This window comes from Sceloporus occidentalis, unplaced genomic scaffold (genome assembly GCF_023333645.1).
Source record: "Sceloporus occidentalis isolate IW3139 unplaced genomic scaffold, rSceOcc1.0.p SCAF_9, whole genome shotgun sequence".
NCBI lineage: Eukaryota > Metazoa > Chordata > Lepidosauria > Squamata > Phrynosomatidae > Sceloporus > Sceloporus occidentalis.
Window position 1 is genome coordinate 12573484 of NW_028316989.1, and position 14416 is coordinate 12587899.

Sequence of the window (14416 nt, forward strand, 5' to 3'; positions counted from 1 at the left end):
CTGATTAAAAGCAAACAAGGCTTGCAATGCCGCCGGCCCCAAGGTCTGGTCCAACTCAAGTTGCATTTAAATGCAGGGCAGGGATGGGCAAAAGGCCTCAACTGCAATTCCCATCAGCCCTGGCCAGCAGGGAAGAATGCTGGGAGAGCTGCCATTCAGTAACATTTGGAGGTAACATTTCCTGTTCAGCTGATACAAGAAATGATACAGTGGTCCCCCATATTTGGTGGGGTTAGGGGCGAAGGGCCCCCGTGAATGTGGAAAAACTGCAAATAATGAAAACGCTATTCTTTTTACCTGGGAGAACACCTCTCTAGGCATCTCTAGGTCCTCCAGTGCAACTCTATGGTCAATCATGTTTTCTCTAGCAATGTCTAGGTTCTCCAGCACAACTCTATGGTCAACCTCTGGCAGAGTTGTGCTGGAGGACCTAGGGATTCCTAGAGATAACATATCAATCACAGCCACAAATAATCATATTGACAAAAGTCAAAGCCACAAATATTGGCTTTTGAAGGACAACTGTAGTAGTATCTTCCCATAAACCATTTGTTTCACAAAAGGGCACCGTTCTGATCATTTCGTGAAAGACACATCATTGACGCATCCCTGCCCCTTTTCTTTGGATGCATAAACCGTATTTCTAAATGTTCAGGTTTTTAAGTTAACGCCATGCTAGAAATTTGGGATCTGAAGGCAATTTTTTATAAAATGTCTTTCTATCCTCGTTTTGCCCCCCGTTCCTTCAGCTGCATCCCTGGAACAGTCCGGTGGTGAAACCCTTCCTTGCTTTGCACACAGAAAACCTTGGCTTCACTCCCCAGTTTACAAATACCAGTTCCTGGGTTACAGAGACGGCCCTTCTCTGCCCAAAAACTCTGGAGAACTGTTGCTATCAGGGGCAGACTACCTTGACCCAAATGTCAAACTAAAGTGAAGACACCTTCACGGGGAATGCTTGTTCCTGGAAATTTCCCAATCCAGTTGCTAATGACCCATGAACATTGGTGCATCACTCCCTGTCTTGGTAAATAAGTGATGCTTTGCAAGTGTGAATCAACCATCATGGAACTGACCTACTGCCAAGAGGCCTTTTTACAGTTCAGACACAAGATATTGCAATGGAATCAGTCCCAACATTTGGGCTCAATTTATCCAATGAGAGGCCTCCAAAGGAAGAAGTATGTGAACCAAGCCCTACTTGTGCATTTCCTTCTCACATCTCCCGATCTTCTAAGACAGCGGTCCCCAAACTGTGCTCTTTATGGGATTTGGACTTCAACTCCCAGAATCCCAGACTATTGGCCAACATGACTGAGGCTTCTGGGAGACAAAGTCCAAAACAGGGCACAGTTTGGGGACCACTGTTCTAAGACATCAACAGCCATTCCAAGCCAAAACCAGGTCAGATTAAAGGACTCTTCAGAGGGCTGACTAGAAAACAGAGCCCAGACTCCATACTTTGAGCCATCGCATAGGAAACCTTCCTAGGAAGACATCAAGTGGCCATACCTTTGTGGGAGAATGAGGACCAACACCATGGTTTCTGACAGATATCATTGTGGGTGGCTGTACTGTCCAGTTGGCAGGAACATTAAGAAGCATTGCATGAGAAAAGAAAGCTCCAGGAACAGAGATTCCTCCTCAATGTTAGGAGGAACTTCCTGACAGTAAGGACTGTTTGACCATGGAAGATGCTGCCTTTGTGTTTCCTTCCTTGGAGGTCTTTAAACAGAGGCTGGATGGGCACCTGTCAGGGGTGTTTTCATTTAGATTCCATGTATTCCTGCATGGCAGAACAGGGTTGGGTTGGGTTGGATGGCCCTTGGGGTCTCTCCCAACTCTACAATTCTATGAAAGCCTAAATGTAGTGGGAGAGCAGAGGCTTTCTCTGTGCCCCTCAGGATGCCATTGTATCACTTCCATTAACTTCCCAAGGGAGAAGGTTATAAAAGCATGCCTTTCATCTAATGGGTTTTTACAGCGTAACAAAAGAGATGCTTTTACGACTCTCTATCAAGAAGGGAACGGAAGTGCTACGACGGCACGCAGAGAGGCACGGAGGAAGCGGCTACTTTCCCACTCCGTTTCAGCTTTCTTTTCTCATGCAATAAAGTATGTGTCCATCAAGACTGAGTAAATCCAATGAGCCCAATTTTCTACCCATGGGAGCTGCATGAACTGCCAAAAATAGCCCCATAAAAAAGGAAAGAAAACAACCCCCAAAGTGGCTGGGCATCCACTTTTTAAAAATGCTGAATAGTACAGGAGTCCCTGTCATATATCTAAAAGGCCAGTCGCTACTCTCAGAGGCTTCCAAGAGGCATTTTGTTCAGATCAGAAAGAGTGAAACTCTGGAGAGTATGTGAGCACACACCCCAAATAACTTACTATGGCTTACTCTGGAAATGGTTGCTCTCCATCCCGTCTTACCCAAACCTTAAAGGCGATGTTGGGGATTGGAGTTGTAACCATATGCATCCCAAGGAGGTTCTTCTCTTCAACAGCATCTTTAGCCACCGAAACACGAAGACCCATCCAGAACGTGTGCTTAAAAGGTTTCGCAGCATTGCTGCCAAGAGCAATGCAATGGAGGGTTGAAATGATATGCAAGTATATATATAAAAAAGTTGGGGATGTTTTGGGGTTTTGTTTTGTTTGGGTTTTTTTGGTAATTTTTATTTGAACACAAGTATTCCGACAGAATGCAAAGTCAAAATTCTCCGTTAGTATCAGTATTTACATTGGTGAGAATGGAAATAAAGGTGGTATCCATGTTTCACTCGGTAAAAAGTTTTTTGTCGTTTTCGTTTTTGTATAACAAGAGAGAAGGCCCCTAAAACAGGGAACGCTGGGTCGGGATGTGAACGGAGGACTGAGAACCACGATCACCATTGCTTAAGTGAAAAGACATCCACAGGAGAAGGAAAAAAGAAGGGGAAATTAAACCACACCGAATCTTTTAAAAAAGCAAACAAACTCCATGGTAAAAAAAACCCAAGCAAGATAACGTGCTATTTTTTTCCCCTTTCTAATACATTGCATGAAATACATGTTTACTGTACTACGAGAAGCTGGGTGGCTAAGATAGATATATATGTATGACGCATACATATATAAATATACACATTGTAAACAGTGTGTTGTTGGTCCCTCTTAAAAAGGTTTTGTGTCTGCTCGAAAAATAAAATATACAGATATAAAAATAAAACTAACGTGAAGACTCCGTTAAAAATAAAAAGTTAACAGAATGTTTTTAATTAAAAAAACAAGAAACAAACCCCAAACAAACCAGAAATGCTTTCTTTCTCTGCCAAAGGTGTAGGCGTGCTCACAGACATCAATCCACAAAGAAGTACCGTTCGCCATTTTCCGATTAAGGAAATATTGTTAAGAGCCCCCCGGGATGGGAAGAAGTGCTATAGGTGCAAATGGGGAATGGTCCCGTGCCAAGGTGCTCTTTATGCCCTATGGTTAAAAACCCAGCAAGGGCAAATTGGCAGCCGTTATTAGTTGGTTCTTTGACCTTTCGGGGATGGTGAGCCTTTCCTCTTGTCTACCAAGATCTCAGTGTCATCCAAACCCTTTGAGACCCATCGGAAGGTTTTTCCGTTGGTGTCAACTGGGCTTCAGTTTAGGCTCAACTTGGTTGCTGGACTTTGAGGAAGTCAACCTCATCCAACCTTGTTAAGAACCTTTTGCATAACTCTTCATTCTTATTTTGCTCCCATATAAATGCTGGGGAAATCATGCAGGATAATTTATGACACCGTTCGCCGTCCATTAGCTATGCAATGTTTCGTGAACAACGTGCGAGGCAAAACTGAACTGGCCAAACAAGTTGGGGATTCATTTTATTTTGTTTTGCATGAGTGGCCATTTCTCAAGAACCAAGGAACAGTTGTTGAATGTCTTCCCCACAATAAGTCCCATTGCTCCGTGAGCAAAGAAAGCCACATGAGGACCTTATGGGTGCCACATTCCTTCTAAAAAACAGAGAATCCCCTTCAAGGCTACTCCTTACACCATCATAAACAAAAGCCAGCCATGGCACACGGCTGAAGGTCCAACCTCTCCATTTCTTCGCTGCCTACCATGGAGGGCTTGTGTGGAACGGATGTTATGTATGCGTTGGCATCAATACACCCTCCATTTCCACCGAGGAGAAAGCAAAACACAGCAATGGAAAAAGCAAGACCCACCCTGCCCCACATTTAGCCCAAGGACAAGACTTGTATATTTGTTCACAGTTTGAAATTATAACCCAAAGATGCCACACCGCAAGACGTGAGATTATTGTACCAAAAACGTGTGGCGCCATTTTGTTGAGCTGGACTGCAGTCTCCGCTCTGTCACCTCCTCTCTACCTCTGCCCCCCACCATGACCTTAGCGCAAAGGAATGTTATATATCACATTCAATTTTGCAGGTTTTATATTTATTTCAAGGCTACTCTTCGGTTGAGAACAGCTGTATTCTCTTCCATTTTTACATATCCTGAAATGCCAGGTTGCATCGTCTGTATTCTTCTCAGTCACCCAGACTATATTCCTGCTACACCTTCCACATCCAAACTAGGTTGAAGTTTTATTTTTTGAAATCCTGATTCTTTTTTTTAGAAAATTTTTGATACTATGACAAAAAAACACATTTCACACTAAGATATTCACACGCACCCACAGTGCACAAGCTTGCAGATCTAATAAAATTGTCCTTTTACAAATGAAAAAAAGAAAAGTTCTATACAACAGGCTGGTCTCCCTCGCTCCGACATCCTTCACCCCACATTCTCATTTTGTACATTTTTGTAAAAATAATAATAATAATAATAATAATAATAATAAAAAGTAGCAAAGTCACAGCTTTGGACACAAAATGCCCAAATTTAGATTTCACCTTATGCAGAACTTAGGTCTCATCAAAAGCAATACACCCGTTGTAGAGCAATGGGAGTTTAAAAGCCAGGTGAATAAACTTATGTGTGTTGGGATGCTTTGAGACTTTCTAAGGTGAGTAGCTAGGATAAAGGGTATTTAGCAGAGGATGGTATGGATAAAAGAAAGTCCCCTTCGCTCAGAATGAGCAATGGTTGCCCAATTCTGTTCGGTATTTTTGAAAATTGGCATGTGAACCACCACTGCCCATATGGCAACTCTATGGGAATCTCTGATCATGTCCTATGGAGCTTTGGATCAGAGTGTGGCCCATGGACATCTCTGCTTGTGCAAAAATAACTGCAAGTTCCATGGTGCGCTGGAATGAATGTGGTTTGCCAAGTCCCCAAAGCGGTGAGCTTTGCTACTTCTTAAATATAGCTAAGGCTGGAAAGAAGACCATCCTTTTGGTAACTTCTCTTAAATAAGAAGGAAGAGTAGGGTTTTTGTCTTTTTAGGACGCAATGTCTGAGACCAGCCCTTGACTGTACAACCTCCTTTTGGCTTGGAGAAGCTTTAGGGAGGGATTCTTGAACTGGGAAGGGGAGATGACATCAAGCACCTAATTCCTGAACGCAGTTTTGACCTCGGCCTGGCACCGTCTCGAAGGAGATGCGCAAGGTTAATGCAGCCATTCTTTTCCTAAATGGGGGTGGGTAGGGAGGTTTAAAAGCGCACAGAGACACACAAACGCTGGACATAACAGGCCCCTGATCTTGCAAAGGGTTGAACACAGTAAACCAAAGAACGTTTTAAGCAAGCTCTTAGACCTAATAGGCAAGCCAACGCATTGACGCAACCCAACAGTGTATGTCTCCCTGGACCAAGTGGGAATCGGCAACTCATGCGCAACCTGTTTTTAAAGCCATTGCACAAATGCTTCATGCAATGAAGTTTCAAGTGCCTGAAGGATTCACATTTCACTCTTAGCCATAGAGGTGGACACCCATCAGACGCACATTCATGCCCAACGCAAGAATATGATCTTTGCGAGAGGTTTAGTGCTGTCCGACATTGAACTGCATCATACTCAGACGCCTGGTCTGCAAAGCAGCCTGGAAATATATTTATCAAAATAGATTGTACCCCATTTGGTTGAAATTCTTGAAGGTTATGGCACAATCCAGACATTCTTTTCAGATAGATTTATTTACACCCGAACCCTATATATCATTACTACTTGGATTGTGCCCCAGGTGATCACAACAGAACCTTCTTTCCAATGGTCTAGAAATGGCACTGTATGTTCAACTTGTCTGCCAACATCTATTTGCATGAGCTTTACTTTTACAATGTAGTGATATCATCATTAGTTGAAGGGTCCTTTTTGGGAGCGGGGCTGGTGTGCTGCATACATCTTACAAATGTCTCCAAGCTGTTAGGGCTTCCCTAGCAAGAAAAAAACCTACATTAATTTGAGTTGTTCCTGAATGAGGTAAAGAACAGTCTGATCACAAGTGCGACCGTTCACTACAGCAACGTTTGGGCTCCGAAATAATTCAACTTAACTACGTTTAACTTAAGATTGCATTCTCAAATATATTTAATTTGGGTAGAATTTTTCACTAAAACCAACTCCCCCTTCCCTCCCTCCCTCCCTGAACATAGCAAACATGGAGTTACGTATGAGTAAGAAATGCTCCGTCTCTTTCAACATCAATGTGCACACATAAGCATTTATGATATCCAAGAACAGGGAAGTCTCAGTTTGTACATTAAGCCCATGTTTGCACTACAGAGATGATGATAATATTAAGTGTCAGACGGTGAGTTGAACAGTTTGGTATCTAGGCAGGCAAAGTTAAGGCCCACGGATTTTCCGCGGGTGAGATAAAACGCCATGCTTAAATTTTCCCCGTTTAAACGGCGTTCTTACGCCAGGCTATGGCCGAAACGCAGGCTGCATAGCTGCTTTCCAGAATTTTTCCACCTCTATTTAGGTTAAGCTTAGCCTTATCAGGGAACTAGTCTGAAGTCGGACGCCGGTTAAGCGGCCCATCTATATAAAAACAAGAACATAAAGGGTCGCTTGATTTTTTTTCTTACTCTGGTAAGATAATAAAATAATAATAATAATAATAATTAAAAAAGGAGGGGAGAGATGATGGGGGAAATACCTACTGTAAACATCCATATTTTAAAACATCTCCCTTTGCAAAGCAAGCATGCCGGTCAACTTACTTTCTATATAGCCTGCATTTACTTTCTCCCTCTCTCTCCCTCTTGCGATCTCTCGTTTTAAAAAAAAAAAAGGCAGCTATATTACATAGACATTTCGAAACAACAAAAGTGTTTTTTTAAAAAAACAAAACAAAGCAAAACATTTCGTCGACTGTAAACACTGGAAGAAAAAAAATAACAAGTTGGCAAAACGAACGAAACGGAACGAAAACAAAACCAAACACGCACGCACGCACAAACGCACCCCAAGGAATACTGCCGGTTGAAATATTAAACTTCCCCAAAGCTGCCCAAGGGCATCCTTCCTAAAATGAAATTTTAGGGATTTCAAACAATAACCCCCAAAAGAGCACAGCCTGCTGGGAAAACCACCTGGAAATGTCCCCAAGAGAGCCGTTGGCCAAAGCGCATCCTCCTGGGCTTGAAAAAGGAGAGCCAAATTTAGGGCGGAAATGGAAATGCATCGGAGGACAGAACAGATTCAAAGGGAACAGGAAAAAAGAAGTGGGAGAAGAGAAAAAGAAGGGGATGACTTACAATTTAGGGTCACCCACCCACCGAAATTTGGCTGCAAAATATAAAAATAAATGGTTTGCAACTGGCAGTCCTCAACCCAGGAGAGCCAACTTTTCCTAATTCTGTCTCCTAAACAGTTGTGGGATGGGTGGGTTACATTTAAAAGTCTGCACAAACGTTTGCAAGGATGTTGAACATCCTAACAAAGAGTACGGGTTTATCCTCGAAGAAGGAAGAAGGGAAATATTTAACTCTTTTTTTTCTTTCTGAAAAGCAAGTGCACACAAAAGGAAAATTCCCCCCTACACACCTACCAAAGAGAACGAAAGAACGGACGAAAGAAAGAAAGAACACATTTCCCCCCCTCCCCGCCGATTGTATGCATGTTTTGTCTTGTTTTCTTTTCTTTAAAAAAAGGCAAAAGACACTAGAGGGATGAGATGTGTGTTGTGTTTTCGATGCTCAGGTGAAGCTGTTCTGTCAATATTTTTTTTAATTTTTTTCTCGTTTTGTTTTGTGTGTGGCTCAGTGTGGGACCATCATGCTTTGCTTTCGTTGTCATTTGTTTGCGTGGCTTCGTTGGGCACCGTCTTGACTTCCGCCGGGGCTGTCTTGGCTTCTGTGGCTTGGATTGCAGGCTTTTCTTCTACTGGGGTTTTCCTGTGGGAGGAAAGGAAAAAAATCACCAAAAACTGTGTTGGTTAAAGAAAAGTGAGTAGAGAAAGGTCCACAAAAGGCAGCACTTGGAAAGGGGGACTCTCATTTCTTATAAAACCACATCAGGGTACAAGACCGTGGAGCCTTCTCAAAATAGAACGACAGGATTCATCGGTATGGCAAACTCTAACACAGTTCCCTAAAGTATTCCTCCTCAAAATAGTGGTCTACAGACACACCAGGAACTCCCAACCCAATGCTGGGGGTCTCTGGTGAGTCTCTAGGCAAGAAAGAAAGAAACAATGGTAGCTAGTGGACACAAATATGGTTCTGGCGCATGGCACATTGGGAAGGGGGGGAATGCCAGTCCCACATCAGATAGTTTAGGAAATATTGCTCTAAAGGACCTGACCAATGTGGTACTTTTTTCAATACACATCCTAGATTTTAGCTCCTTTGCAGAATTCAATTTCCAATTCCAACCAGCAAGCTCTTTTGAGATGTCGGCTGCATCCGCACTGCAGAAATGACCCAGTTTGACACCACTTTAACTGCCAAGGGTCAGTGTTATGGAATCCTGGGAATAGTAGTTTGTTATGGCACCCAAGTTTTAAACCAACTTGGTTCAAACCAGCCAACCCTGAGCTAAAGTAAAGCTATCTAGTCTCTCTCCCAAATGAGCTCCCTAAACATGAACTTATAAGGAGTAGCTTCTTGGAAAAATAGGGAAAGGAGTAAGAGCAGGGCAGGCTAGGGAGATGATGGCGACAAGATTGGGAAGATTTCTGTCCCAAGTCACCAGGCAAAAGGGAGTCGTGACACCTGGATTCCAAACCTTCTGTTGCATTGTTAAAATAGTCAGGTTAGCTTGCAAAAAAGCACAGGCAGGTTAATTTGAAGCGAACACACAGAAGCGGCACACAAACACAGCATGGCACGACAAAGAGACATGGCACGTCAACAAGAGGAGTTTAAAGGGGGGAGGCATACTCTGTCTTTGCAGGTGCTGGCGATGTGGACGTCTCCGGAGCAGAAGATGTAGCCTGGCCTCCGGGAGCCGTGGCAGGGGCCGCTGTGCCCAACGCAGCAAAAACATCCTTGGCAAGGTCAATGTCTGGCGTCTTGAAGCTCCCTTCGTCCATTTTAAAGTCCTCGTTATGAGTGGGGTTCGCAGTGGCAGATTCCCCCTTCTGGTTGGCACCATTCTTAGCCGCCTCTGTCGGACTCTTCACCGCGTTGGTCTGTGTGGCATCCTTTTCCGGACTTTTGGAGGCCGAAGCCTCTTGCTTGGGCTCCAAGGAAGCCGGAGAGCTAGCTGGATGTGGGGGAGGCGGGGCGGGGGATTTGCTGGCTGCAACGGAGCCCTTGGGGGCCTCTGAGGTTTTGGCAGAGGAGCTGGGACTCAGAACCCCCCCTTGGTTGGAAAGGACGCCGGATGACAAGTTGCCGGAGGAGGGAGTAGAAGTAGGGGTGTCACTGAGGTCAACCAGGGGAGCCACTTTGGGGGCAGGGGTGGATGAGGATGGGGGCGAAGAGGATGCCACAGCCGCTTTTGAGGGTGTGCCCTGGCCGGGGGCCACGGAATTGGAGTCTGGCATGGGCGTAGCTGGCAGGGTGATGCTGGAGGTGAGGGTGGTGGTCTCACTGGTGGGGCTATTTTGAGCAGTGGCAAAGGTCTCAGTGATTGTGTCAGAGTTTGTGGTGACAGTGGTGACGGAGGGCATCATGTCTTCGGTGGCTGCTGTGGCATCGGCTGGGTGCCTGTGAGGAGGATGGGAAGTAAAAGAGAAAAGAGGGGAGGGGTTGGGAAGGAAGGAAAAAAGGAAGAAAGGAAGGGAAAGAGAGAAAGAGACAATGAAGGCTATGAAAGCTGCAGGCAGCCGGGTGAGTCAGTGCAACTGCAGGAACGGCATGCGGTTATTTTACGCACGAAGAAAGAGAAGAAGAGAGGACATGAAGACAAGAAGAGTGCCAAGCCTACTTGGCAGGAGGTTAGCCCACGTGAAGGACCTCTGGGGATAAGGAGGGGGTCTTGAGATCACTACCTGAATAGAGAGGAACCCCCTGTGCCTCCTCAACACACTGCTTTTCAAAGGATGCAAGTCTATTGGCAAAAACTCTTTTTTTCAACTCTTCAATGGGGATGGTCAGTGGCAACACTTTTTGCATTTCAATATCATTTAAATGGGATTTGTGTACCATTTATATCTTGCCCACTCTTAGCCCTGAATCACATATAGCTGCCAATTTAAGCTAATTCTTTGTTATCGGGAAAAAATGAGTCCATATAAACTTAAACCACAGTAAATGTGTCCATCTTTACATACCTACAAGTCTTTTGGGGAGCATTCCCGAGTCTTCTGATGCTTTCAGATTTATCAAGGCTGATTTCCTCCTTACCATTCCTGAGGGCTTCCTTCACCTTATCCCTCACTCCATATGGATGGGTCTTTCTCTCAATCCCTCTCTCACACAGACACACATACACAAGCACATCTGGCTCCAAAACTATCTCACTTGGAAACATTCAAGAGGGACTGCAGAGAAACACCCTACTTCTGTAGATGGAGACCAAACAGCAATTTTGGCTTTCTTTTTGGGGGGATCCAGGACAACACCCAAGTAGCACCCTACTTTGTCCGAACTCAACCTACTCTGGCTCTGTTAGCGGCGTGGTTTCATTGGGTTCCGTGTGTTTGCCTCCATCATGGTTCGGGGTCCGCTCTTCCTCTGTTCGCACCTCCACAATGGGCTCTTTTGATTCATCTTTCCTGTAAAAGGATAGGATAGGGAGAAATAGTTATGGTTGAAATTCAGAGACATAGACATGTTAGTCTGGACTATCAGTATACAGAGTGATTTTATAGCATTTTTGAGAGTAACTTTGTAAAGGAATTGTAGCATAAGCTTTCATACACCAGGTCTACTTCCTCAGATGTGGAGATCAAGTCTATGAAACCTCATGCTACCACTTCTTTTGCAGTTAAGTCTCAAAAGTGCTATAAGATCCCTTTGCATATGATTCAGGCATGAAGGCAGCTTTCTCATCCCGTCTCCCAAGTTACTAGAGTAAAGCTCTATCACTGAATACTAAAGTAAGGATGATCTATGCCAGGGTTTCCCAACCTGTGTGCCAAGGAGCTCTTAGGTGCTCCAGGAAAATGAAAGAAATAAAAATTGAATAAAATTAAAGAATAAGAATATATTCTTATATATACTCCTAAACACCATTAACTTGTAAGACATAGGGGGGGCCTCTTCGGGGCTCCACCATAGAAATAAGGGCTCAGTGAGTAAAAAAGGTTGGGAACCCCAATTGTCCTCTGACCACAATACACCTCCTGGCAGAGGCATGTTGGAAGCTACTGACTCATCCTCATCTATCTCAATTCAAGACAACATGGAGAGTTTAAGGGTTTTAAGGCTATGTCTAGTTTTGTTCTCCTCTCCCCTTTTCTGACCCTTCCTTCTGCAACACCTCACCCAATGAAGAGATCTGGAGATCTCAAAATCTTGCCCTCCTTTCTGTGCTCTTTTTGGCTAGAAGAATAACGATATTTCCAGTAGATGGAATTTGATGTTTCAAAGCTCACTGTTTTAGAAAGAGAGCACCAGGCATGGTCAATGTTTCAGGTTCAGTGCCAGCATCTCTAGTTTAAATGATCTCAGGCAGTTTCTCATGAGTTTTTTCGGGCTATGAGGCTGTGTTCTAGAAGAGTTTATTCCTGACGTTCTGCCAGCATCTATGGCTGGCATCTTCAGAGAATGCTGGCATGGAAGTGAGTGGGGTGTATGTATATACTGTGTGACTATGTACCCCACTCTCTTCCATATCAGCATTTTCTGAAGTTGCCAGCCACAGATGCCGCCAAAACATCAGGAATAAACTCTTTTAGAACATGGCCACGTAGTCCAAAATACTCACAAAAAACTATGGATGCTAGTTGTGAAAGCCTTCGACTTCACAGATCTCAGGTAGCATGGTACAGAAAGAATTTGGAATAGCCACTGTCAGCTAGAGTATACGATTTGGGACAAGGGGGGATCACTAATAGGACTTCCTCTGCTCACAACTCCTTGAGGAAGGTCCACAGCTCAGAGAGACAGACGTTGTTTTGCCCTATGGATGTAGAGTATAGGCTTTCAGGGGGTGTATTTTCTCCTTACAAAGAAATGCATGTTTCCTGTTACTCACGAGAAGGCTGCCTTGCCCTCTTCCATGTCTTTTCCCTTCACACCAGGACCGGATTTCCCACACAGGTTGATGGCAATGCACATCAAGAGGCCGCACTTGTTCAAGAAGTAGCAGGTGACATCCACAGCCACCAGCAGAAGGACAAAGATGACGATGAGGATGCCCACGATGGCGGCAGTGCCCAGTCCCGACGTCGGGCTTGTGCTGGCTTCAGAGACCGAGAGAGAAAGGGGAGAAAACACCATGGTTAGCAAGGAGACATGACTCTTGTACCTATGAACACCAACCCCCTCCTCTCTCCTTTCCAGTTTGCTTGGGTGAATATTATGGGATCACTGGGTCCCAAAATCCTCTGCCCCTGAAAGGCACGCAAAGCCTCCTTTCTGGAAAGCATAGCAGATAAGAGATCAAATCCCACCTGTGACTGCAAAGATGGTGGTGAATGGGTGAAGGAATAAGACTCTTGTTTGTCATGAGTGTCCAAAATGGGACACAAAGGAGCAGATGCCATGCCTTGCACCCAGGTATCACCTCACTCAATTCCACTTGCAATTATTTTAATGCAGATGAAAACGTGCTCTGGCAACACAGAGGCCAATGTTTCTGCAAAGCGATCTGAGCTCTGAACATCCCATTAATGAAGTGGGCTTCAATCCACAAAAGTGGCGGTCAAATATAATTTGTATCTTTTAGATTAACTGGGATCTTGGGCTGTTCTTGCAACATTAGCATGGTTCCCATGGAAATCCTTCTGAGGTGTGATCAGAACACCTGGGCAACAGGCCTAGCACTGAATATAAGCCCAGGTAGTGAGGAAGTCAACCTTCATCTCAAAGACAAGGTACCACAGAAGCCAAGTGGCTGGATGCGGGCAACCTATTCCTCCCAAACTTCTTGCAGTGGAAGTCCAATTAGATTTTGACTCTTAACTCATTTCCCAATTCTGACATTTCATGTACTCTAGAAACAGATCATCATCATCACCATCTGACCCTAAGAGCATCTGATGCAGGTGAAGGCATCTTTCCTTAAGCATCAGATGATCATGAAAGAGACTTCTTCATAGCAAGATTACTGTTCCTATTAACTATTTTGGTTTGATCTGATGATTCAATTTTACATATGATCTTTGATGGGAGCTCTTGCAGGTCCGACAAAACTATATTTCCATTCTATAAAATTCTATAATCACCACCTTGAGTCCCCATATTGGGAGAAAGGCAGGATATAAGAAAATATCATCATCATCATCATCATCATCATCATCATCATCATCATCATCATCATCATCATCATCATCACCATCATCTGGGAGGCCAGCCTATAAATCGATGACAACGATGATGAAAGGGTCCTTTATTATTTCTCCCTTTTCCCCTAAGACCTGAATTCTTTCCAAATTCCAGATTAACTAGGTTAACTAGGTTAATACCCTAAATGTATTTACAAACTGGAGCATGGACACCTTGCCACCAATTTCAGTCCATTTCTACTCCTCCTCTGTCTTCTAAGGATGTAACCCATCCCTAGTTTTGTTCTCAAAGGAAGCAAAGAGTAAGCTGAGTAAGTTTCTTTTCACTTTGAAAAAGTCTTCAAAAACTGATGAGGATTTGCAATTCATCATTTAGGGTCACATGTGTGACTTTTTTGTGCAGAAAACATTTTCTGTTCAGGAAGCAACATTTTCTGCACAATAAAATAAAAAGAAAAAAAATTCCCGCAAACTAAAAAATAAATAAAATTGTTTCCTGTGCAAAAAAGCTCTTTTTTTGTCTCCCCAAAAAACACATAATTTTGAGAATAAGTCCCAAACTGCATAGATTTTCTTTTCAAATATTCTTTCCATCCCTATTCTCTTCTTTCTAAAGCCAGTTTTAAGCCCAATTCAAAATGCTGGTGCTCACCTTTAGATCCCTGGAAGAGAATGAGGCCAA

The 14416-nt window shown here is 43.8% G+C and overlaps 1 protein-coding gene across 8 annotated transcripts in view; it reads right to left on the reverse strand.

Annotated features, from left to right (window-relative positions):
- Window positions 1-2644: 2644 nt before the first annotated feature.
- The window catches only part of LOC149306923 (neural cell adhesion molecule 1-like), a 210877-nt gene continuing 199105 nt past the window's right edge, over window positions 2645-14416 (reverse strand). For 4 of the 8 annotated variants that reach the window (XM_089538790.1, XM_089538789.1, XM_089538788.1 and 1 more), the window contains 4 exons: window positions 12483-12690; window positions 10942-11058; window positions 9278-10048; window positions 2645-8290 (listed from right to left, as the gene is read on the reverse strand). In XM_089538790.1, the coding sequence (XP_089394916.1) occupies window positions 8170-8290; window positions 9278-10048; window positions 10942-11058; window positions 12483-12690 (1217 nt within the window). In that variant the 3' untranslated portion in view covers window positions 2645-8169. The remainder of the gene's footprint in view (window positions 8291-9277; window positions 10049-10941; window positions 11059-12482; window positions 12691-14416) is intronic. The other 4 variants (XM_089538798.1, XM_089538791.1, XM_089538792.1 and 1 more) reach the window with 1 other exon arrangement.